A 23,946-nucleotide genomic window follows, 5' to 3' on the forward strand; every position below is an offset into this window, starting at 1 on the left:
ACAGATCACTTTGATGGCTTTGAACTGTAAGGGAACTCCAGATAGGCTGGACGCCTGTAGATATTAAATACAAATATCACCCATTTGGGGGGAAAAAAAAGTACTGCATTTAGCAGGTTGGTAGTACACTAAAAAACTTGTTTCCATTTCATCCAAGGAGGGGATGTTAATGCATGTTAAGTGCAGGGGCAGTGCAGCTACAAGCCCATAGCTGAGTATGATGACTGAAGTCTCCCAGCTGCAGTGCACCAGCCAAAGGAGTCTTCTGTGAGAGTGAAAGTGAGTTCTCAGTATTTTCAAACGACAAGCTGGATAATTCTATAGTCGTGGACTTGCCAGGACAAGATATTTCAGCTGTACTACCCTGAATACAGGTGTATTCTCACAAATACAGGTGTATCCTCTTATTTAGTTTTCTGAATGCTGCAGGACAGTATGATGTCACACGGTTTTTAGTCTTTGTGCTTCCTTTTAGTACAAAAGTATAATTTGCATATAAACTTTCCTATTGAAGGTAAATGGATTTTTAAATTAGAAATGGAATACTTAAATTATGGCAAGAAACAATTGAATACAGACAAGAGTGGAATGTTTTGTAGTACATTTTATCTTCACTAAACTACATCTCTCACAAAGTGAACACAGATCTGTTACCTCATATTAGGAAAATAAAATATCGGGTTCATTCTGACAACAATAGTTAATCTTTCAGAATTTAACGTCTTTTTCAACCTGTTCACAAAATTGTGCTTTCAATATTTCAAGTGGCACATAAGAAATCGGGCACAAAAAAGCAAATTCTAGTCTGAAAAATTGTTGCCGGTTTATTAACGGTTTCGGGGGTCACATCTGAAATCTTGCAGAAAGACAACATGCCATTCTTCCGAAACTCAAACATGATCTGGCTTACAAATAAGAAAGTGTGACAAGAAAAAGTTAAGGTTATTTAAAAACAATAGCAAATATAAAAGCAGGACACCCTGGGGGTCCCTGGTAAGGAAACCAATATAAAAACCTGCATGTTCACATACAGCACGACAGTTTGCAACACAGTGATCATCTCAGCTGAGCACTTCAAGCTTTTCCAGATTCAACGTATTGGAGAAGTAGTATATAAAAATCAATCAAAATGATTACACATAAGCCAAATAAAACACGTTTTAAATGCTACCAGGAGCATCTACGAACCATTCTACTGCACTGACTCCTCCTTCTAAGGACAAATGCTACTTGTATCTCTAGCAGTCTAATCTAATCAGTCCGTTGCTTACTGCCTAAGCTTTTGGGACTGATGAGACAGTTTAATTACAATACATTTCCCAAACCTACAAAAGATTTAAGACCATTCTTCAGAGCAATGCAACAGTGTTGTCCCAGTATTTATCCTTCTAAATGGAAACGAAGCACAGAATTGAATAGTTTTATGTTATCTGGAAGCATCCATGAAGTCCGCAAGGAAAAAAAGGTTTCAGATGTTTCTGGTTTGTTTTGTGCAGTATCGGACTGAAAGACACAAAACACAATGCAAGACATTCAAGGACTCGGGATTAGTATGCGCACTAAGCTCAAATACTGAAGTTGACAATGCATAATAATAGTTGCGCAAATCATTTCAGGTGATGCTGTAATCCAGCAATTTAGTCAGAAAAAGTGTGATGAATTATACAATTATAAATGCATTTCAGATTAATTTACAAAGAAATTTTAAAAATTTAACATATTTGTATTTTAAAATAAATTGTGGTTTAGTTTCTCACTTGTAACGTTTTTAGGGGAGTATGTGGAGCTTTTACTCTAATTTCCTCGGAAAAGAAGATATTTAGGTATTTCAATGGTCCATATATGAAGAAAATCTGCCTTATTGTTAAAAATATTTAATTTCCAGAATTCAAAGCAAAAGGTTTTCGGGACCTATGGTACCAAAACGCTGAAGGAAATCTGTCCTATGTTAAACGGTGATGTACAGCATACTACCGCCAGAGGGCATCGTTTGCTCAATGTTAGATACATTTAATTTTTTTAACTTGTAATATCGATCTCTACTCCTCTTTTTAATAGCAAATGTTCAGGACTGAAAAACTTCGGATGATTGCGAAGACTGTTAACCGCCATACTTTAATGGATTATAAACACTTGGGGTCACCAGCCTGGCTCGCTTGTCTTGTTGTTGAAGTGAAAAGGCTGACAAAGGAGAAACTTAAAAGTTGTGGCATTCTAGGTTCACACGTAGAGACGTGATCTTTGCTGGGAAATGTCAAATAAATGTATCTGTTCAATAACTCACGCTAAAAAAATAAAATCACTGTTGTAATAGGTCCTCCCTGAAGTATGTTAGTATATGAAAGATTTGGGGATAGGAGAAGGAAGGGTGACCTTTGGACCACCGGAGGTTCGAAAGTGTTTAACGCGGTTTTAAAAATGTCGGTGTAGAAACACAGACGTTGCATGTTTTTAGGAAAAATAACATCAGTAGTAAAACCCCAAACCTGTAACTACACAATGTGATTTGTAGTCCTGAGTGTCGGTTTCCACAAATACTACAATCAGGTATTAACGCAGTCCAAGTATCTAAAAATGTACAATTTCCTTGTGGTCTCCTAATCATTTTCAGTGATATACGGTCAGCATCAATATATTCAATATATTCATATATATATATTCAATATATGAATTGAATTGAATTACGGTCAGCATCTGGAGAAACGTGTTCATCACAGAGCGGTCTTATCAAGCCAGTGACACTGATGAATTGGAGGGATTTATACGTACTAAGCCATCAGATCGTCACTTCTTTTAATGAAAGATAAGCATAATGCAGTAAATGTGGGTGGCACAGCTCCACAGTGGTGATCATTGCAGATCTGCAGCTCTGAGGCCCTGGGTCCAGTTCCAGATCTGGGGCGCTGTGTGAGTGGAGCGTGTATGTTCTCCCCCTGTTCGCACGGGTTTCCTCTCTCATTCCACAGACGTGCTGGAAGATCCATAAGCTTCTGGGAAAACTGGACCTGGTGTGAGGGTGTGTGTGATGGACTGGCAGCCCCTCCAGGGTGCACCCCACCTTGTGCCCTTTGCTTGCAGAGATCGGCTGTGGCTCCCCTGCGCCCCAGAATTGTAAAAGTCATTAGGAAATGGATTGATAGAAATAAATGTGAAATGAATTAAACTGTATGTATTGTGGATATTGATGAAAAGCTTTCTGGTGTCATTTGGATGAATTGATCGTTTATTACCGACTGTGACCTTTTTGCCTTGTGTATTAAATGACCTCACCTTTGCACCGTCTCTATGTCACTGGTATAAACTGGGAAGAGCAGTGGTCTTACTGCTCGATTTCTTGACTTTCTCCTGAGGCATTGTGACATGACAGAGTTCCAGCAGCAATACAATAGCTTTCTTATGACATGGCAATGAGACCTGAGCCCCACTGGAAATCCGGGGTACGAGCAGCCCCGACCTGTGGCATCGGGGGCTCAGAGACCAGTGAGCAGGCACAGACAGTACAGGTTCAGGGTCTGTGAGGACTGAGACCCAGTGCAAAGCATGTGTCACAGTTGTGCAGCTTATTGTGCTTCCATGACTTTCACAGCAGACCAGGACAATTTCTTTTTGGCATAATGAATTTCCGTGATTGATAAAAATGTCACTGGCGCTTTTTACAGAAAGAAATGTAATTTTCCTGCTTTGAATTTGTAGATGTTGATGTGTAAGTTTGTTTTGGTGCTCCGTGTACTGTATAGGGGTCTGAACAGGGTTTCCTTTCACCGTATCCTTCCTATAAGGCAGGGGTCACAAACAGGTGGCCCTGAAGACCTTTCATTGTAGCCCTGAGAGGTTACAGTTATAGTTTATAGCATGAATTTCAATGTCAAGAGTACACCTCTCAGGTTTTGCATTGCTAAAGATAAAAAGCGTTGGGGGAAATGATAAAAAAAAGATAAAAATGCTGTTCTGTGTTGTTTGTGCGTTTATTCTACATTAGGCCTGAGAAACTGTGGGAAAAGGTTATAATTTTAAGTGAGAAACTGTGGGAAAAAAGTTTTACACTGTATTCTCAACTAGCCACGAATGTGTTTCTTTCACACTGGTGACTGCGTGGATATGCTCCAGAGAAAACGCATTATCTAGTTGTTTCTTCTTTTCTGGCTCATTGTCAAAGGTTTCTGTGACACCTATATGGCGAGTTGAGTTATTTACATTCCACTACGCGTTCTACACTTGCCATTTTGTTTAGGAGCTATTGAAAACCTGCACACTTCCTGCAGCAGTGCGAACTGTAGGGTAGATGGCCAGTTCGATAGTGATGCTTTCCCACGTTCACGTCCATTGGTCTAAATCTCCCCCAGTGCCTCCTCCTTAGAGTACAGCCTTATATATCTGACTTTTTATATCTGGACTGCATTTCAACTTTCAAAGTTTCAACAAGATTTAAAAACCTGAAGTGTTCTTGCTAGAAGCCGATTTTAAAATCGGTAGACAATGGTACTAAAAAAGTAAGAATTATTGCAACGCCACTTGAGTTAGAAACCAATTCATCTGCAGTCGTTTCCGAGCAATGGGACTGCAGGACTAAGAGTAGATGGACCAGTAGATGATGTTGAAGAGGATGTAGGCACCAGGAAAGATGATGCGGGAGTACTTGTCGATGGCGTGCGTGTCGATCCACATGCTCACGTAACTTCTTGAGTTCTTCCTCCTACTCGTCGTCCGATCATCCCCCAGCGCCAGGTGCACTAAGATCCTCTCCTGCTTTTCCCCGTTCTCGGGCACGCCGTAGGTCCCAGTGGTGTTGACGTCGACGTCGCTGTAGCTGGTTCCCATGATCAGCTGCCGGGGATGTGCCAGGCCGCAGGTGCAGGGGAGCTGCCAGCGGAAACACGGATCACACAGGTCATCCTGCTACAGTACGTGCCCACCACAGGACAGCCGTCTCACCTTGACGCGATCGCGCATCAGGCATAGGGAGTGCTCGCTCGTTAAACCGTCGCCTTTATCGACTCGGGGTGACCTGTCTTCTAATGAAGGTGTTCACTCTGCTCGGACAGCCTGTCTCGGCCCTCGGGGTCTCATCTTGCCTGTCCGTTCCAGGAGGGAGAGCGGAACTTTTGGAAATGCCCAGGAAAGTTGCGTACTAGCGTGCAGGAAATGACAGGTGTGAAAGGGCCTCTTTCTTTAACTAAACGCTCCTAACTCAAAAAGAGCTGGAATCTGTGAAAGAACTGAGAGTTTTCAAAAGAATGAGCCGAGAGAGAATATAGAAGGAGGTAGATCCTTTGCAGCTTGCACTCTGGTGCAGCTCCACTCCAGAGATTTGAGCCTTATGCATTTGAAATAAACAGGTTTATCGCTGCAGGGCCTATTCGCGCCTCCCATTCTCTTGAGATCTCAGATTTAAACTCTTTCATCAATATTTATGCTACACACCCATCCAATCTGGGCCCGCCAGTTGTGTTAAGACTCATCTTTCTGGCAATGTCTCCAGTAACAACTTAAGAAAGTGACATGTGGTCATGCTGCTCTACAGCTTGTCACGTGACACTTCATCAGCCCCACAAGGCCTAACAGGAGTGTGTTCTCCAGTTCAAGTACATCCCTGTCAGATATCTCTGTGTGTGCCTGCAGGCACCTGGAAAAATGCAGGCATCACTGTGTCTCTGACTGTCCTGTACTGACCAAGACAAATCCCACCCCTAAGCCTGGTGTTACTTCTGTGTCCTGCCGCTCCAGAAAACCATCATAGTCAGCTAGCGACAAGAGCTTAATTAATGTAGGCTTAATGAGGCATAGATTTGGTACATCTGGGCTCAACCTACTGTTGCAGCAAGCACCTTTACTGAATGAGCCTCTCAACACTTTCCCTCCCCCTTCCCAGCAACAGCAGAACTTGTGTGCTGCAATAATAGGGATCCTACCCACATCTGGAATTCCTCCTCCTGCTCCGGCACTTGGCAGATCTTACCCTGTCTCGTATCTTTCTCTCCTTCCTCTCCTGCACGGTGGTCAGGTAGTTGACGGCGGCGTACTCCAGCACCGACAGGAAGACGAAGACGAAGCTGACCCAGAGGTAGATGTCCACCGCCTTGATGTAGGAGACCCTGGGCATGGAGGCGTTGACTCCGGTGATGATGGTGGACATGGTGAGCACCGTGGTGATACCTGCACACAGCCAGAGCACACCCTCGTTAACACGGGGCCTCGGGGCTCCGGCTGCTGCTCGGCCAATGTAAGGCAGAAGGCAGGGCTGTGGTCAGCGAATGGGAGGACCAGAAACACCAACAAGACTTGGCGGCAGCTGATATGGCTGCTGAGAGCAGCTTGCTATAAATTATATAGGGAACCAGTGCAAACAGCATGCATGGAGGTGTCGATAGTAATACTGTTATAAGCCAACATGACTCCCTCAGATCTTTCTCATTTCCCCACTGAAGCCAGTACTGGCTTTGAAAAGACGTCCTCACCCAAAGGGACTCGAGCTGGTACGGCCCTGCGGTCGATCCAGAAGGACACCCAGGACAGCATGACCATCAGAGTGGCCGGGAAGTAGGTCTGGAGCAGGAAGAAGAAGATGTGGCGCCGCAGAGTGAAGTTGATGTACAGCCTGTTATACCAGCCTGAGAGGGAAACCGCAAAACACACCGCTGCACTTACTGTATAAGTCCATGTTCCCTAACAGAGTCTGGGATGCCGAGTGCCTTTTCCAAAGAGGGGGAATTTTTTGCTGCTCTGCTTTTGCAGATTTTGTTCAAGTGATTTCACTATTGTATGGTGTAAAAACAGCGGTAAATTCAAGGCGGAGTTATTGTTAATGGCACTGACATCTCAGCATTTGAAACAGGCCTCTTGCATCTCAGTGTCAGATAAAGAACACATCGGCTTCCTGCCTTTTGTGCAAGATGCTCCTTCACTTCAGAAACCTGCATATGCTTCTCAACATTGAGATTCTACACCCTGTGATAACGCTGGCAACATTTTTTGTCACGGATCTTCACAATGTATATATAACAGTATCCAAAAAAAATACCTGTGCTGCTGTAAAACGCCAGCTTTGTGGTTGTGTGGAACTTCTGAATGAGAAACTGGGACAGCGATATCCTGTCATCAGTTTTGAGCGAGTCATTCCCTTTTTTCCAGTACAGCATCAGATCATCATCAGTGTAGGCATCTGAAACAATATCAACTCTTTTGATTGATTCCGAGACGATGAGCTGCCTGATTCTCTCAGCTCTACAATAATTCAGAAAGCAGAAGGTTCCTGAAGGACGATGGAAACTTACAGCTCTCGATCTCTAAGGAACAGGTTTGAGTGTCCAGTGGGAAACGACTCAGGTCCATGTTGCACATGGCCGTGACTGTCACCCTGAGGAGACACAATAGTATTAGGGACGGTGTGGTGGCTCTGTGGCTAAGGATCTGAGCCTGTGGCTGGAAGGTTGCCAGTTCGTATCCCATGGCTGCCAGAGGAATCCTACTCTGTTGGGCCCCTGAGCAAGGCCCTTAACCCCAACTTCTCCAGGGGTGCTGTATAAATGGCTGACTCTGTGCTCTGACCCCAAGCTTCTCTCCCTGTCTGTGTGACTCATGGAGAGCAAGCTGGGGTATGTGAAAAGACAAATTCCTCATACAAGAAACTGTATATGGCCAATAAAGTGATCTTATCTTAATAGTAGGGTAATGGGGGTACAATAAAATGAATTTATACTTCTTTTTTAACAAGGGGAATGTTTTGGTTTATCCAAGACAGTAGCATTTCCTGTAATGGAAGAAATGTTCCCAATCTGTGCTTGAATTGAAAGCCGTTCTCCCCTATATTAAACCACTGGTTGGAAGAAATACACTCAAACATTTCACACATTTTAATCTCTAATAGTTAACAATGCAACAATAATCGAGTACTCCTGTTAGGTGTGATATCATGAAATTTCATGTTGAAAAGTGATCCACACAGGAAGCAGGAAAATACACTGAAATAATTCCTTGCATTCATACAGCACTTATAATCCTTAAGTATCTCAGAGCACAACATGTCCACCTACTACATCCACCACTCAAGTGGAGTAAAACCTTGTGGATAAAAGCAAACACAAAATTGCAGTGAAACATAATATATAAATAATGATACAAATGAGAGAGAAATGTAAAACAACAGGCAAGCGGCGTTATTACAGCTGTAATTTTCTGGGTGCTGGGGAAAGGATGACCAAAGAAAAATAACGATATATTGTTAAGTTGTAACTGACTCCCCATTGTGTAAACACATCATGTACCTCACAGTATGGCAAGCTGGGGCGCCAGTGGGAGCTGCTACCTCACAGCTCTTGGACCCACAGTTCAGTTCTGACCTGGGAACACAGTCCGTGGGGAGTTTGCATGGTCTCTTCCCAGCCAAGTGGGTTTTCTCCCACAGTCCAAAGACGTGCTGCTGATGCACACTGTCCTCCCTGTTATCCTCCTCAGTGCACGTGTCTGACTGGATATCTGTCCTACCCTGTGCCCACTGTCTGCTGCCTGGATCGCGCGGACTGTACCGCGCTGTGTGGTGACTGGAAACGGCTGGATAGGAGGATCTTTTGGCTCATCTGTCAAAACAAATTTCCAGTTTGTTTTGGAAAAAAACTACTCATGAAAGGTGGCAAGCGGCCCACCAATGTGTTCTTGGTGTCTTCGATGCACCAGGGTGGGAGTGGGGGGTTTTAACGGAACAGCTGTCCGTCGTCGACACGGTGATTTAGATGCTTCCCACAGATCTCCTTATAGATTAGTGCCGTGTTCACTGGGTGAGCACTAAGCCTGCAGCCTCCCTGCGCCAGTACTCCTGTAATTAATGACATATTTGTTCTAAAGAGAAATGACGTGGGTGGAAACCCTCTTCTTCACAGCTTGTTGCAGTCGGTGGCAGGCGGTAGTACTCTGATTTAGCTGTAACGTGTTCCAGAGAATTAGCTTAAAATAACTCACTTCAAATCTTAAATTCACCCATCTGCACTCATGCCTCTGGGGTAACCAAAACATTTTCTTTGTGCTTGATAAACATCTCTTCATTTCTTTATTGTTATTTTTTAAAATTCTGTCTTCATTCAATTAACCATTATTATACCATTCTAAAGGAAAGTCCACAAGTGCTGTATTGGATTGCTGTAGGTCTGTGCCAGTATTTGAATCGGCTGTTTTTTTTTTAAATATACATGCAATTATTGGGAATTTAAGTTTTCATTCTGTTAGAAAGTGAATATTTCGTTTGAAAGAAACATCAGATTTTAAACGTCCGGCATGAACGTTCAACAAAGGGGTGAAAGGAAGTTTTAATATTAATTAATAGTATTATTTTCACATACCTCTAGAAGCTCGTTAAGAGGAGTGTGTCTTTCTTTTTTCGATGTGGAATTTACATCTGCTGGTTTTGCAGCTGCCTTTTACGTTGACACGGCTCCCAAAATACAGACCTCACATTTTGGTGTTTTAATTTGTGTATGTTCTGACTGGCCACAGGGCTACTGAGCATGTGTGTCTGGATTATCGTATAGCCACTCCATTCAATCCAGACGGAGGAGAGCTGTGAAGTCTGTAAGGAAGCTGTGAAGCAGGCAGATACATAGAAACCCTTCTTTACGTCGGAGGTATAAATAAGTCGTGACTAGTATGTAGGAGGCACACGCCCGGCACAGGAGATCAATTTCTTGAATGCTTTATAATTATATGTGGAAGACTGTGTTTTGGAGGGAATTAAGTAATACTGGACCTGCCACCAGTGGTCACCAACAGCCTCTGGCACATGTCAATAGGAGCAACAGTTGATGTATTTACTGGATTATTATTGACGGGATTAAAAATACAAATTAATGGTGTGGTGGTATATAAAAAATCAAGGCAGAGGGAAAACGTTTTGGTGTCGAGAACAGGGTTCTGTGGTTTTTGACCTGCTAAACCTCCACAATCATCATGAACCTCAAGGACAGTTATCGTGAGCTGTGCTCTCAGAGGTCTGGGCCCTTTTTAATGTTTTTTTTCTTCAAATTGTGTAGTTACCTAATCTGTTAAATTATTTTTTTAAATATTATACACATTTCATAAGTATGGGAAAAGCTTGTTGTTATACTTTCAGACTTGAAGAGCTAGCATTTCTCTCAGGAAATCTCTTGAAGTGAGAAAATACTGGACAAAAAGCAACAGTGCATTATTTCATGTACCCCATACAAACATTGATGCTTCAAATGTGTGGCCATCAGAAAGCCCTTTGCATTGGAAATGCTTCCACTCTCCCCTCAGACAATAAAAAGTAGGTGGAGAGAAACAAACTCACAACTAACAGCAACAGGGACAGCCTGAGTTAGAGTGTAAACATAAGCACATGAGACAATAATGGTTACAAATGAAAGGACACCGTTTTACTGATCTCGTTTGGTAGTTAATTGAGCCAAGGATCATACGGCTGTTTCTTGAATAATAACAGGGTTTCAGCATCAAAAACACAGCTGGGTAGCTTGTTCCATACTCCCACAAGCCTTTGGGTAAAGAAGTGCTTCCTGTTTTCAGTTTTAAATGCACTTTCAGGTCGTGGAAACGGCTCTTGCTTGGCCGTTGTTGTTAAATCAGTAACTGAAGCTCTGCGGGTGATGAGATCATGCACACAGTAAGTGGACCTCAACTCCATCAGGACAGATGTTGTGTGAGAAGGGTGTAGGCATCTTCCTAGAGCAGGCATTGCTCCGCATAATCAGAAGAATCACTTTGGAACTCGGCTGTGGATATTTACTATGGAAATAGTGGAAATGTCCAAAAGGAAAGCATTTGCTTAGTGGGTTACAATAGTACTCCAGTGTGGCATCTGGTCAACTAAGTAACCACAACCTGGTAATGAGGTCCTGAAAAGAAAGAGAGAATCCCCTGCCTATCACTGTGCTGTGACATGTCAGTGCAAGACAAGTGTTCTTCGTTGGCTTGGTGTAAAGAATTTCTCTTAAATGATTACTTGGTAAGGTTTGCAGAAGAATGGGGAATGTTTGAAATTCTAGCAGGGATATCTGTCTGCAAAACCACTCCGTCAGCCTGGCCCACCTCCTGTTCGTCTTGGCAGATTGCTCAGGATAATGAGGTTTCGCCACCCAGTTCATCAGGCCACCCGGGTGCAAAGTGATTACATCTTTTATGTAACAAGAGTCTTTGGCTGCTAAACTGTTACCCAAGCATCAGGGCTTCTCCCTTGCCTGTCTGCCCATCTATTACATGGCCAGTCCTAGTGTTTGATAAGTACTGTGAAAAGCACAAAACAAATGATAAACTACGCTTCCCATTTCGTTCTGCGGCATTGTGGGCAGCCGTTTAGAAGGAGGTGCAGTTAGAGGCTCTTGTAGTGAACAAAAAATAACTAGAAATAAAAGGGGAATGAAACAGTAGAGCCTTGATCAGGAGAGGAGCTGGGATCACGATAGCAGAAAGGGAACTGCCAGTTCCCAGGAGAGGAACCACAGAATACCTTTTATCAAAAAGGGTGCAGATTATGAACAAACATATTGATGCATCAATGTTTTCAGAAAACAAGTTATTACCTTAAGCTATAAAGGACCTTTCCATCTGGGTAAACTCTCAACATGACATTGTCGGTGGTTGTGTCGTGGATGAAGGACCTCTTGGAATGAACAAAGAACATGTCTGGGACCCAGATCTTCTTCACCAGTCTCCCATCAAAGGTCATGCTCTGGTTGTTGGTGCTCGGAAAGGCTAATCGCTCGTCTTTCCAGTAGTGTCTCAAGTACAAGGTCATCGTGAAATCCTGAAACACACAGCAACAGTGTTAGATATTCTCAAACCGCAGAGTGGATCAATGGCAGTAAACGTGATGGCAGCAAACTACACTTTTCAGAAGGTTTTGCTAAAGTAATGAATGTTTTTGGATAGAGAACTGCTTAACCGGTGAACAGACTCCAGCAGAATAGACACTATTCAAAATGATCTTTTTGTTGACTAGTTTGGGCTTTATGGGGTACGCCTGGTTGCTATTTTTTGTTAAAATATTTTGTGTTCACCCTCTTCTCTACAAAGTGCTTTTATGTGATGGGTGTAGGCCTGTTTTCGTTTTAGATTTGAATGTTTTTTTTTCCTGTATCTGGATTTCATCAGTGACCAGGAAGGGGCTTCCACAAGACCCAGTTGGGAGGATGTTTCAAGAGCAGAATGTGGTGGGCGATCAGATTTCACCACTGGACACAGTAGAGGACGGGGACACCAGAGGTGTACCCTACAGAAGGAAGGCTTAGGATCCATCTACCTCACCCTGCCCTGTGTCAGACTCGCAGAAACAGGGTGAGGGAGGATAAGGGACCTAATTGTTTAGGAGGAGCAGGACTGAAGAATTTGCCTATCAACACTAAAGGGCTATACAGTGGAAGAAGACACACTAGGCTACAGATCAGAAGTATTTCATGTGAGTATTGCTTTTAGACTTTTCTTTCCTTATTTGGGTCTGTGGTTTTAGTTTACTGGGGACTGTGACCATAATGTGTTTCTGTGAGTGCATGTGTCCCTTGTGTCCTCTGTGTGATGGGTAGGCAGTGTTGACTGCTGTACTTGCTTGAGAATAAATGTGGATGTTGCCTTAAGCAATCCAAATGGTTTTCAAGCCTGCTGACACGTCAATGATTCGTAATGATTAAAAACTAAGATCTCAGACATGATTATTCAAATAGAACTTGCTATCCATAATGAGGAAAAATGGAATGGTTAATGCAAATGTTTAAAGTATCACAAAGTAGTAGTCAGGATCCATTTAATGTCAAGGGACATTCATAACCAGCACATCAATTTCAATCAAGTTATTCGTTTTGATTTAAGCAATTTAGGAGTAATCTGACGGTGTGCTTAAGGTTACCATGCTGCCAGACAAACCCTTAATCAATTAGCTCAGATTACTACACTGATCTGATCTGAATGTAACAGACATTACTACTGAACTGTCCTCCATTTTTGTTGTAAGCATTTTTGGCAACTAATACAGTTAAAATTCTTTAGACTTACTTTGTATGTGTCAACAGCAATGTCCCTGTGAAACTTTACTTACTGGCTTGAAATGCCCAGCAGCTACTTTATGTAATGCAGCACATTCGAAGCTGTTACACCAGCACGAACAAATTACAAATATGAACAAAGCAAAAGGGTCCTCTGACGTCCCAACCAAGAGGCCAGGATAATTCAATCTTGGATTAACAGGGGTAAATGCAATACAAGTCTGGCAAGTCAGTCAAAAGCTATATGCCACATTATTTGAATTTGAAATGTTTACCATATCAACTTCAGAAATCGTATCAAGGCTCTCAACCTGAACATCCACTCCAACAGGGATCGCTGGGCCTAGAATAAAATCAGAAAACCATTAAAGTCTTACCCCCTCTCACTCGCCATGACGTCACAGGGCTGGACATCCAAGCTCTTTCACTCATTCAGACAGATGCTTGACACACAGACACATATTGTGTTTAATTTTAACCTACACTTTATTTGTAAAATCAACCTACATGTGAGTATCAGCCTACAAACTTGTTGGTGCTCATTCCACTGTGTCACCCAGTCAAAGCAATGGGAAATGTTCTGCATCAGGTACCTTATACAGCAAAGTCTGCTCAGCATTTGATCAAAAAGAGCAATTTTGTGGAAATGAAAAGCAGGGAAATTTCATGCAGTGTGAAATACATTTTCTAAATTTACATGATATCAAAGTAATGTTTTAATGCTCTTAAGATGTACTGGAAGTAGAACAGTCAAATTGTTCAGTAAGCCTGTGCAAAAAATAATTCCCATAGATGTCAAGTGTGAATTCAAAGATTAGTTCAGAAATTAGAATGTGGTGAAAATAAAATTTCCTTAAATAACTAACGGTTTCTTTTTTACAAAGGGGCACTGTGTGCAGTGAGCTCTTAAAAAATAGACCTAAAGTTCTACTTTAGCAGAACTGAAGTGGTGCAGGAATTTCTAATGGATACACAGAGAAATCTGATGATTTATCAATCGTCTTTCACCCCTTTTAAATATGCACTGGTATGTAGCTGTTTGGAAAGGGTGTTGCTTCAGCACAAAACATGGGTTTGTGATTTGTCTGTGTTTTGGGGTCATGTTGTGATCATAATACCATTTTATGGTTGCTTTCGTCTTAACCTTGTTTCAGCTTTTGTGGTATGTCATCCTCAGTGGTGCAGAAACACAATTAGGTCAGAGCAGAAAAAAACTCTGGACATTTAACAGCTGGACGGCATCCAAACAGCTCTTTTCCCTGCAGATTTTAAGCTCATCAGGGTGAACATTCAAAATTGTAGACCGCTGAAAGAGGCCAGTAGGGTCATTTTCTTCTGGGTGATCTTTATTGGGATTATGGAAGCATTTTGTTTTTCACCCAGGGGCAGCTGAGGAAGGTTTTTCTTTGATGCAACAAATCTGTTATTATTGTTGTCTGGTGCATATTGCCCAGTGTAGCGCAGCCATAAATCCTGATGTGAAATAGATGTGGTAATGGAGAGATTTGACACCTTTTTGCTCAACCTGTTGCTGAATATTTTTTCAACACATTTTATTTATAGCCACCTGACAAAAATTACATTTCATTCTGGCTCATAATAATGGTTTCCCCTGACTCCTGGCTAAAGGTGAATCAATTATAAATACAGACAAATGATACTGTACAACCACTTCACAAGGCATCTGAATGGATCTACATGACATGAATAACTCAGGGTGATGTACACTTATTGGATATATAGTATTTAATGTTGCCTGCGCTTTGCTTTAGGGTGGTGCAGTGGTTCTGTGTCTGAGGATCTGTGCCTGTGGCTGGAAGGTTGCCGGTTCGTATCCTGCGGCCGGCAGAGGAATCCTACTCCGTTGGGCCCCTGAGCAAGGCCCTTAACCCCAACTGCTCCAGGGGTGCTGTCTAAATGGCTGACCCTGTGCTCTGACCCCAAGCTTCTCTCCCTGTCTGTGTGACTCATGGAGAGCAAGCTGGGGTATGCGAAAAGACAAATTCCTAATACAAAAAGCTATATATGGCCAAAAAAGTGATCTGATCTTTACATTTTAGGCATCTTCTGTGTTCACTTCATATTGGTGTCTCCAAAGTATTTTTGCCACGTTTTAAAAAATACTTACTGTAAATGGCTCACACCTACAAAAGGACCTTCATAGATATTTGATATTTAAAATGCAATCTTGGGTACACTAATTACCTAGAACATAATGAAATCCAGCACATAATTATGTTGTCCGAAAATCCAAAATATCTAAATACTGTAAACCCATCCTGTTTATTAACAACAACAGTTAGAAACAGAAATTCAGACTAAGGTTGGTTTGCTTCTGTGTATCAACAGGACTACACAGCAAGGTGCAAATGGAGCCCTAATTGCTGTGCTGGAAGTTTCCAAAATCACCTTGACTTAAACAGCTGTCTTGTGCAGAGAGTTAGCGGACAATGGGCTATGTGAATTATAAGCTCAAGGAAATGATATAATTTAGTACGACTTCCAAAAAAGAGAGGAAAATTTAAAATTGGATCAATTACAGAGAATCTTGAATGAATTATGTGCATTTATATGAATTATGTGGATTTATAGTGAGCAAAAATGCACATCTCCTCTATTCACTGTTTGTGCTGATAAAATCCCACACTAAAAGAGCCTGCAGCTCCGAGCTGCAAGACTGGAAAAGACTAAAGTACAACTTCCAAAAAATAAAGCTTGAAACTGGCTCAAGACTGGAACTAATGACTAAACCAGCCAGTGCTTAATCCTGTGTGAGTTATGTGATCGACAGATAGCATGAACTTCACAAGACTCTCTTGTTAACATACAAGATGTTGTCCCTTTTATAACTAGAAGATCGGTAAAAAGAATTATCGAATGATATCCACATCAGAAAGACAAAAATTCTAATATACGAACCTTTCTGGGGAATATTTTTTCCATGTCATATCTTCTGTGCATGAGGTCACAAAATTCTTTTTGTTTTTGTTTTGTTTACTTCAAAGACAACATGAGGAAATAATTCAGGCCACAGCTCACCTGCAGTCAGTCAGCAGTTATAACCAACTTTAAGCCGTTCAGGGGATATCCGTTGGCATGAGAAACAAATGACTTTTTGTATCTTTTTCAGTAGCTCTATCATTGCCGATCACAGAGCACTAAAATAGTACAAGGTAATTTATCTGTAGTCTGTCTATGCCGCTTTTGACAGATTCACGAGAAATGACAACGCCCAAAATTGAAGCGCAACGAACTACTGTGGAGTGAATATTTGTCTTAACCCGCTTGGCTGAGGGCCGACCTCCTGGCCAGAGGACGAGGAGGCCAGGACCCCCCCGCAGGGTAACCAAGGGGCAGCTGCAGAGGTGGAGTAGGGGTGGAGGTGGGATGCAGAAGTCACACGCGAGGGAGAGAGAGATATCGCATTTGGTATTTATAGTGTTCGGTGGAGGAAGGACGAAGGGAGTGATTGCTAATCGCTGACGGCTGGGGATGATTGAGCGTGGTTGTTGTCATCCCTCCCGAACTTTAGTTAAATAAACTCCATTTATCTCTTTCACTAACCAATATTAGTTTAATTAATAATTGTTCACAGTAGATACGGTATTTGGTCAGTATTCAACAGATAAAAAATACAGAGTACACATCAAGAAATCTGGATAAGTGCCTCACCTCCAAATCCTGGTCTCATTGTAAAGTCATGGTCGTCTATTCTTAGAAGCTGTTCAGATTTGGTCAGTGGTGCTTTGGTGATATCCGGACTTCTTTTCAGGATGGGGCTGGAATGAAACACAGATTTCAGGTGGCTGTTGGATAGTCCGTTCTCAAGATAACGATTCTAGCATGTTTCATCTGAGCTGTGCTTCTCTGATAGCCAGCAGGGGACAGAGGGTTTTCTACATTTATAGCGACATAACTGTATTCTGGATTGGCAACGGTCATTTAAAAAAAATGCCCTTTACAGGGTAGATATCCCATACAAAAGCGAGCAGTACATGCAAATATTTTACAAGTAAAAAATATTTTTGAAGGCTTTTGTTGTCTTAAACAAACAAAGAAGAAAAAAAAATGCCATGAAATAAGTTTTAGGGCCTGTGAACCACTAGCTTATGTAGTTTAATACTTCTCCCCAAAATGAAAATGTTTCTTCCTTCTTCTGGGGAACCTGCAGACCACCCTAAATCCTGAGTTGCCTTTCCCTGCAGTGAGTCAGTCCGAGCAGGACCGAGGCACTCCGGCCACAGAGATTGTAACTGCCACGGTATCACGGCCAAACAGTTAGGAAGCAAAGGGGCTTAGCAGAGTTAAGCTCTCTAAAATTGTCTTTAGTGTCGTACGTGGATTAATGGCGAGTGATTAATCAAAGCTGTTTTTGATTCTGACCTCTTCAGCCGGGGGTCTGCACAGTCTTGACCCTGGCTTTACTAATACTCTTGAGAATAACACTCTCGAGAAACAATATTAAAGAACTGTACTTGTCAAGATAACCCTCACTGCATTCACAGCAGAAGAAAATACCACTATTATTAATACTACACATTGCTAATGAAGACAGCGATGGACAACCTCCTAAGGTATTCAACTCATCCAAAAGCCTAATTAATTGAATTAATAATTTGAATTTGAATGAATTAGATCCTCTTTTGAGGTCTTATTTAGGTGCCAGTTGAACAGCTCCTGTTATACACACACGGGAGTGGATTTGCATGTCTCGGATGTCAGATATGAATATCTGATAAGAACCATGTAAAGGCTTATACGTGACCCACGAGTCTTCCCAGCTCCAGTGAGTTCTTTACCATGTGGAAACATTTTCTACCTTGTAATCTCCTAGTGAACTTCCATTGCTCTGGATGTTTTTCCTTGTGATTGAGTGTCGCCACAGAGGCGCCCAATCAGTAGCATTTTGCAATCCTCTGTACTACAATTAAAGATGCTGCGAAGGTGCTGTGGAGAACTTGATTACTTCATAAAGATACCCTTAGCACACCAGCATATCAGACTTCATAATGTAAAAGAATCCATATACTTAAGACTGTAATCTACATGGCCATAATTACTAACACAGATAATTATATTTCTGCAATTCCTACTTTTTTAGTTTTTAGTGTACATATAGCAACACTTTTCAGTGTTGCTTCTTCACAGCTCTATACTCCAGGATTCAATTCTAGTTCTGTGCTACGTGTCTATCTGGAGTTTACATGTGCGCGTGTGTTCATGTGGGCTGTATCCAGACACCTCCCAAGGACACGCAGCACAGGTCTGAGCGTCAAATTTAAATCATCTCTGCCCGTCTGCAGCCCTTGGCTCTCTTCAGGAAGGGAGCTGGTGGAGCAATTTTATCACATGCCCAAGAATGGCGGTAGTACTATACCTCTCTGCCCGCATTCAGAATCAAGTGTGGATGGCACAGAGGGGTTCATTAAAACCTTCAGATTACCTGTACCCAGGAGCACAGGGGGTAGTTCTGTTCAGATTCGCAGAAAGAGTCCCCTTTAAACATTATGCTTGTAAATCTTCGCAAGTGGGAAATGTTCCTCCCGATCCGGACATTTCAAAAGGCTATGTGGATATTTGGGAAGAACTTGCCTTCGATATTCAGTGCAGCCTGTGGCTCCCCACTCACCTGCCAGGCTTGTGGGTCTCTCCTTCCTGTCTGGGGGCTTCTCTCTTTGCCCTGTGACCCCTGTGGACAGTCATGGGGAACAGCAGAGACCCACGCATTAATATGACAAACACGCAGCTGTATCCTGTGCAGTTTCTCATGATGCTGTGGAGAATGTCTTTGAGCGCACAGCTGTGATACTAACATGAAACAATGCCTCAGGACAGAGACAGACCACAGGACATACCGCATCGTTTGGTTCAAAATAATGTGAATTGGCATGTCATCTCTCCAGAGTGCAAATGTTGGTCAAATTTAGCATCACTGGTAACATTGTAATGTTAAGCTAACTAAATCACTACATCACTGTATTGTTCACTACAATAGTTCACAACTCCAGTGTGCTCTTATACACTAGGCATGAACAAAGGTGCCAGTGAGCAAAACCTCCAAGTTCAGTGCTGCCTTAATCATAAAGACACTAAAAAAACATTGCATTAATATACCAAGTGACATTGCATGGGTCACTTCTGATGCATCCAAATAATTCGGCTAAGCTCCTTTTTCATTATTTCCAGGAACACTCTTCAGATTTGTGCACGGTTGCACAAGTGCATTATCACCTCTCTGCCCTCAGATCATCAGACTGATACTGGCTCTTCTTCAGTGCTCCTCTCCTATTGCCTTGGAGACCAGCTATTAATAAAATTAACCAGCTACTAACTACCAAACAGATGAGATGAGCTGGATCACCTCATGTCAACTGGAACATTAACCACCAATAATGTTAAAATGACAGCAAAAACCACAGGCACATTTAGCCAGAAAAGTCTGAACTATGAGGTCTAAGACATGTAATGACATTCATTTAAGCATTATGTTTTCAGACACTATACATCTAAGATCTGTGCTCAACACATATCCAAGCTCCTCTCTTGGAGAAATGGCCACGTGAGCCCTGCTCAGTCCTGCAGCTCGCACCTGGTCAGTTTGCGTCCTGCTGCTGCTGTCCTCCAGGGCCTCTTTGAAAATGTGATGTGAACTCTGGAGGGTTCCCTCCTGGTGGAACAGCAGAGAGAGTACAGTATTAACGCAAGACAAGGCCACCCAGAAGGACACTTTCCACACAAGAGAGAGGGAACAGGCTCATATCCAGGGACTTGTTATCTGAGACATAAGGAAAATAAATTTCCCACCTGCAACGCTGTTCAGCAACAATCATCTCAAGCCTTATGACATCCGGTGTATACGTAACCAGGGTACAAATGAATGTGGCAGGTGACAGACCATCTTTCTTTCCTTCATGCTGAGTGTGTCTGAGCTCTTATCTTCACTATATCCATAGCTTAAGGGCCCTAATGAACTCATTGATCTAGGAGGTCATTCCTGTAGCTTTGTTTCTTTTTCGTGTTCTACAGTGATTTTAACACAAGGGGGCTAAGTCAGTAAATAAAGTGAATTTGCTAATAACCCCCACCTGCCAAAACCCTGTTTTATTTTGCCTTCGTAATCCAATGATGTAGGTTGGTCCCTTGGGAATGCCTGCTGTGCTGCTTGGACTTCAACGCCCCCATTGAAGATCTGACCCGGAACTGCCCCTCTGGGAGCTCAGACAGGCATGAGGGTGGGCTTTGCAATGCACTGTACTGCAGTCCTCTCAATGCAGACATGCTTGGCCATGTGGTAGAAAGGCAGTGGGGGTGAGCGCCCTCCACATGTCTGGTGTCAATCACAGAAATGCCGAGCACGGCAATCTGCATTGGCAAAAACATCCTCCTGGTTCCACAATATTACCACCTTGCCTTTTCTGACACTGGGACTTGAGGTGAAATTGTGGTCTACTGCATTGTATGAAGCACCATTCATCTTTTACTGCGTTGTGTAGTTATTCTCCTACGACTCCTCACTATGTAACAGTGAGCTTTTGTAAAGACCTTTAATCTGGCTGAGGCTTTTTTCCAAAGAAGCTAACAAAATGGTACCCGTTTACTCCCACCAAACAGACTGGAACAAGCTGTGTAACGGACCTTGTGCAATACAACAGCAGGGTTGTATTATTAAAGCGTATTAAAGATAGTAAAGGCACTCTAATATGAGCAGCAGACACGTATCTAACATGCAGGTATGTAACCAGAACAAATTGAAACAACTCTGCAAGAAACTTAAAAACAGGACCAAATCGGAATTTCTCAGGAATCCTACCACCACCGGGCAAAAGCCAACAATGGACAAAGATAATCTGACATCACAACACATAGATGGGAACATGATGTGCAGTAGGGAGCTTTAGATATTTTGGCCACAGACTATCTAGGATTACATCAGGACAAAATGGGCACCAGTCATCTTCACACGAGGATCCATAAAGGAGTCCGATAACATTTAAACTGGGAATGGAAGAAGGGAGGAACCGAAGGTCATCGAACAGGGAATTACAAAGACCAAGGGAACCAAAGGGAAAAACAAATAAGCGAGCAAGGCAGACACAGGGGCACAGTGGTGAGCACTGCTGGGGCCCTGCGCTCAGTTCTGGACCTGGGGTGCTGTCTGTGTGGCGCTTGTAAGTTCTCCCGGCTTTTGCCTGGGATTCCTCAGGGTTCTCCAGTTTCCTCACACAATTCAAAGACATACAATACATACATGGCCAGCAGCCATATCACCCTGCAACTCACCCTGCCAGCCCACTGAAGCTCAGCAGGTGTGAGCCTGGTCAGTACCTGGATGGGAGACCTCCTGGGAAAAACTGTGTTTGCTGCTGGAAGAGGTAAAAATCCCAGGGTGTTTCTCAATAAGAGTCGGGGTGTTCCCCCTGGCCTTTACTAGTCATGGCCTCCTAATCATCCCCAACTCTGAACTGGCTTCATCACTCTGTTCTCCTCCCCACTGAGAGCTGGTGTGGGGAGTGTACTGGTGCACTATGGCTGCTGTCATCATCCAGGTGGGGCTGCACACTGGTGGTGGTGGAGGGGATCCCCATTACCTGTAAAGTGCTTTGAGTGGAGTGTCCAGAAAAGTGCTATACAAGTGGAAGCAATTATTATTATTATTATCCTGGTAGGTTACACGGATTGCTTGTTGGGATAGGCTGCGTTAACCCTGCAACCCTGTATTGGATAAAGGGGTTAGAAAATAGATGGATGATCAAGTAATTAAGTGTTTCTGTCTAAATGCTGGAAATATCATAAACAAAAATCACATTAGAAAGCAATTATGATGTTGCTGGAATCACATAGACTTGACTAACCAAAAATGTTGATGAGGAATGTAACAGTAGTGGATACATTCTGTTTCAAGAGAGAACAGAAAAGAGGAGCAGGTGTAGCACTATGTCAAAAAGAGCATTCAGCTCAGGAACTCAAGCTGGAAGAATCAAGACTCTCTGACTACTTATTGGTCAACTCAATAAAAAAAAACTATCCAAAGGCATAGGGTTAGGAGTACGACTTAGTTCACTAAAAGAAGATTTTCTTTATAATTCAATCATCAATGTATAATGAAATAATAACTCATGTGCAAAAGAAGAAATTTTATGGGGATCTTTCCTGACAGAGTAAAGAGATCTCTAGGAGTATTAGCAGCAGTGGTACACAGCTTTCTCAGCCCGTTCTTGGAGCACCTACAAGAGGAAATACTTGCATAGATCTTTCCAAACGAAGATGGTGCGCTTTCAAGTATGCTCTGAAACTGTTCAGGATCAGTCCAAAGCAAGAGAGTTTAACATTTCCAGGAAGATGATTTAAGGAATGAGACAGCTGAAGAGAAGTAGAAAGGGACAGAATACTGTGGTGATGGCCAACCCACAAATCACAAAATGTCGCTCTGATTCAGCTCATCACCTTAACACCTGTGCAGCTGAATGTGGTCCGCCACTGCATGTTACAGACAGAACCTCTTTGGGCCCCAATATGTGCCAGTAGAGAAACCCGCCCAGCCCACTGTTCGGCTGCTTGTCCTTCAGAGATTTTAAGTAGCACACTCAACAATCCATCGTCCACTCTTCAGATCAACTCATCCGTTTTCCATTTCTGGAAGGCCAGAGTGGGTGAACTCCTTAAGCCATGTCTCTCCATTACATGACACAGACTTGTCCCTTGTCTACTCAGATACCTTGGTGCATTTAGCTTAGCTCAACCCTTTACACCCAGTCTCTTTACTGTAGCAGTACTAATCAGCTTCCCTAATGGGACACTGCAGCTTCATAAACTAAATACTGGAATAGGTCACCAGAGTAAATGAGCTACTGTCACTCTGGATCTTTCTTTCAGTAATCACCACAAATCCTTAATCACAGCTCTTATGAACTTCTTCATTCACACTCACTCCTATTAGAGCTTCTCTGGCACAGAGCCTGCAAGCCTGGCCTCTGGTACTGGAGCACATGAGCCGAAAGACTGCACCTGCGCTACAGTTCCTACATGGATTTCTGAGCTCTCACTCTCTTGAACTTGAATTTGAACTTTATTGCCATGTGTAACTGGTACATATACTGGTACGATGGAATTCTTACAGACAGTCTCTCGATTGTTAAAACAAGTGTAAAAACACAAAGTGCAGACAGAGCATCAAGACAATATACAAACAGTAGACAATGTACAAGTAAACAAGTAAACAGTTTGAATGTAAACAATGCAGACATGTAAACAGTGACTGGAGATGTGCAATAGATAAGAAATCATAAAGAGGTAGATGGTGATGGTGTAGGTGTGGTCCGAGGGGCATGGCCAAATGTGTTCGCCAATCTCACTGCTTGTGGGGAGAAGCTATTGAAGAATCTAGTTGTAAGTGTCCTTATGCTCTTGTATCTCTTCCACTCCTCCAGGAGCCCAGACACAGCTTCCAGCCCTTGGCCAATTACCCACAGAGCCAATCACAGAATCCACCTGTGTAATGTCACACTGGAAGTCAATAAAGTGAGCTATACATGTCTAACCTTCACTCCAATAGTGAAAAACAAAGCCCCCACTTTCACCATCACAGACAGGTAATGGTTACAATTAGGATGGCAAACTGATTCTGCTTAAAGAGCAGAACGAATTTACCCAGAAAGAGATTAACTCCAAAGTTAAAAACATTATCACAAATGGCTCAAATGGAAAAATGATATGGGAAAAGAGAACCAATTATAAAATAATATAAAAACAACAGAATCCAGTTAAAGACACAGAGTACAACAAATTGCAAATACAGGTACAAAAGGATATTAGAAGAGCCAAGAGAGAAACTTAAAGGAATATTGTAGTTGGGTCTAAAATACAGAAGACATTCTTTCAGTAATACAACAGCAAATGCACCATCACAGGTGAAGTAAAATATATCTGTGACACAAGAGGTAAGCTCCTAGAC

At 42.5% G+C, this 23,946-nt stretch overlaps 1 protein-coding gene across 1 annotated transcript in view; it reads right to left on the reverse strand.

The window, feature by feature from the left end:
• Positions 1-4,566: 4,566 nt before the first annotated feature.
• LOC148840149 (gamma-aminobutyric acid receptor subunit rho-1-like) overlaps positions 4,567-23,946 on the reverse strand; it is a 30,511-nt gene continuing 11,131 nt past the window's right edge. The window contains exons 2-11 of the mRNA XM_088908930.1: positions 19,585-19,662; positions 18,625-18,684; positions 16,668-16,774; positions 13,271-13,338; positions 11,541-11,764; positions 7,272-7,354; positions 7,019-7,159; positions 6,456-6,608; positions 5,957-6,153; positions 4,567-4,860 (exon numbers count right to left, since the gene is read on the reverse strand). Coding sequence (XP_088765056.1) covers positions 4,567-4,860; positions 5,957-6,153; positions 6,456-6,608; positions 7,019-7,159; positions 7,272-7,354; positions 11,541-11,764; positions 13,271-13,338; positions 16,668-16,774; positions 18,625-18,684; positions 19,585-19,662 — 1,405 coding nt within the window. The remainder of the gene's footprint in view (positions 4,861-5,956; positions 6,154-6,455; positions 6,609-7,018; positions 7,160-7,271; positions 7,355-11,540; positions 11,765-13,270; positions 13,339-16,667; positions 16,775-18,624; positions 18,685-19,584; positions 19,663-23,946) is intronic.

The sequence above is a fragment of the Atractosteus spatula genome, chromosome 2 (assembly GCF_055471065.1).
Source record: "Atractosteus spatula isolate fAtrSpa1 chromosome 2, fAtrSpa1.hap1, whole genome shotgun sequence".
Classification (NCBI taxonomy): Eukaryota; Metazoa; Chordata; class Actinopteri; order Semionotiformes; family Lepisosteidae; genus Atractosteus; species Atractosteus spatula.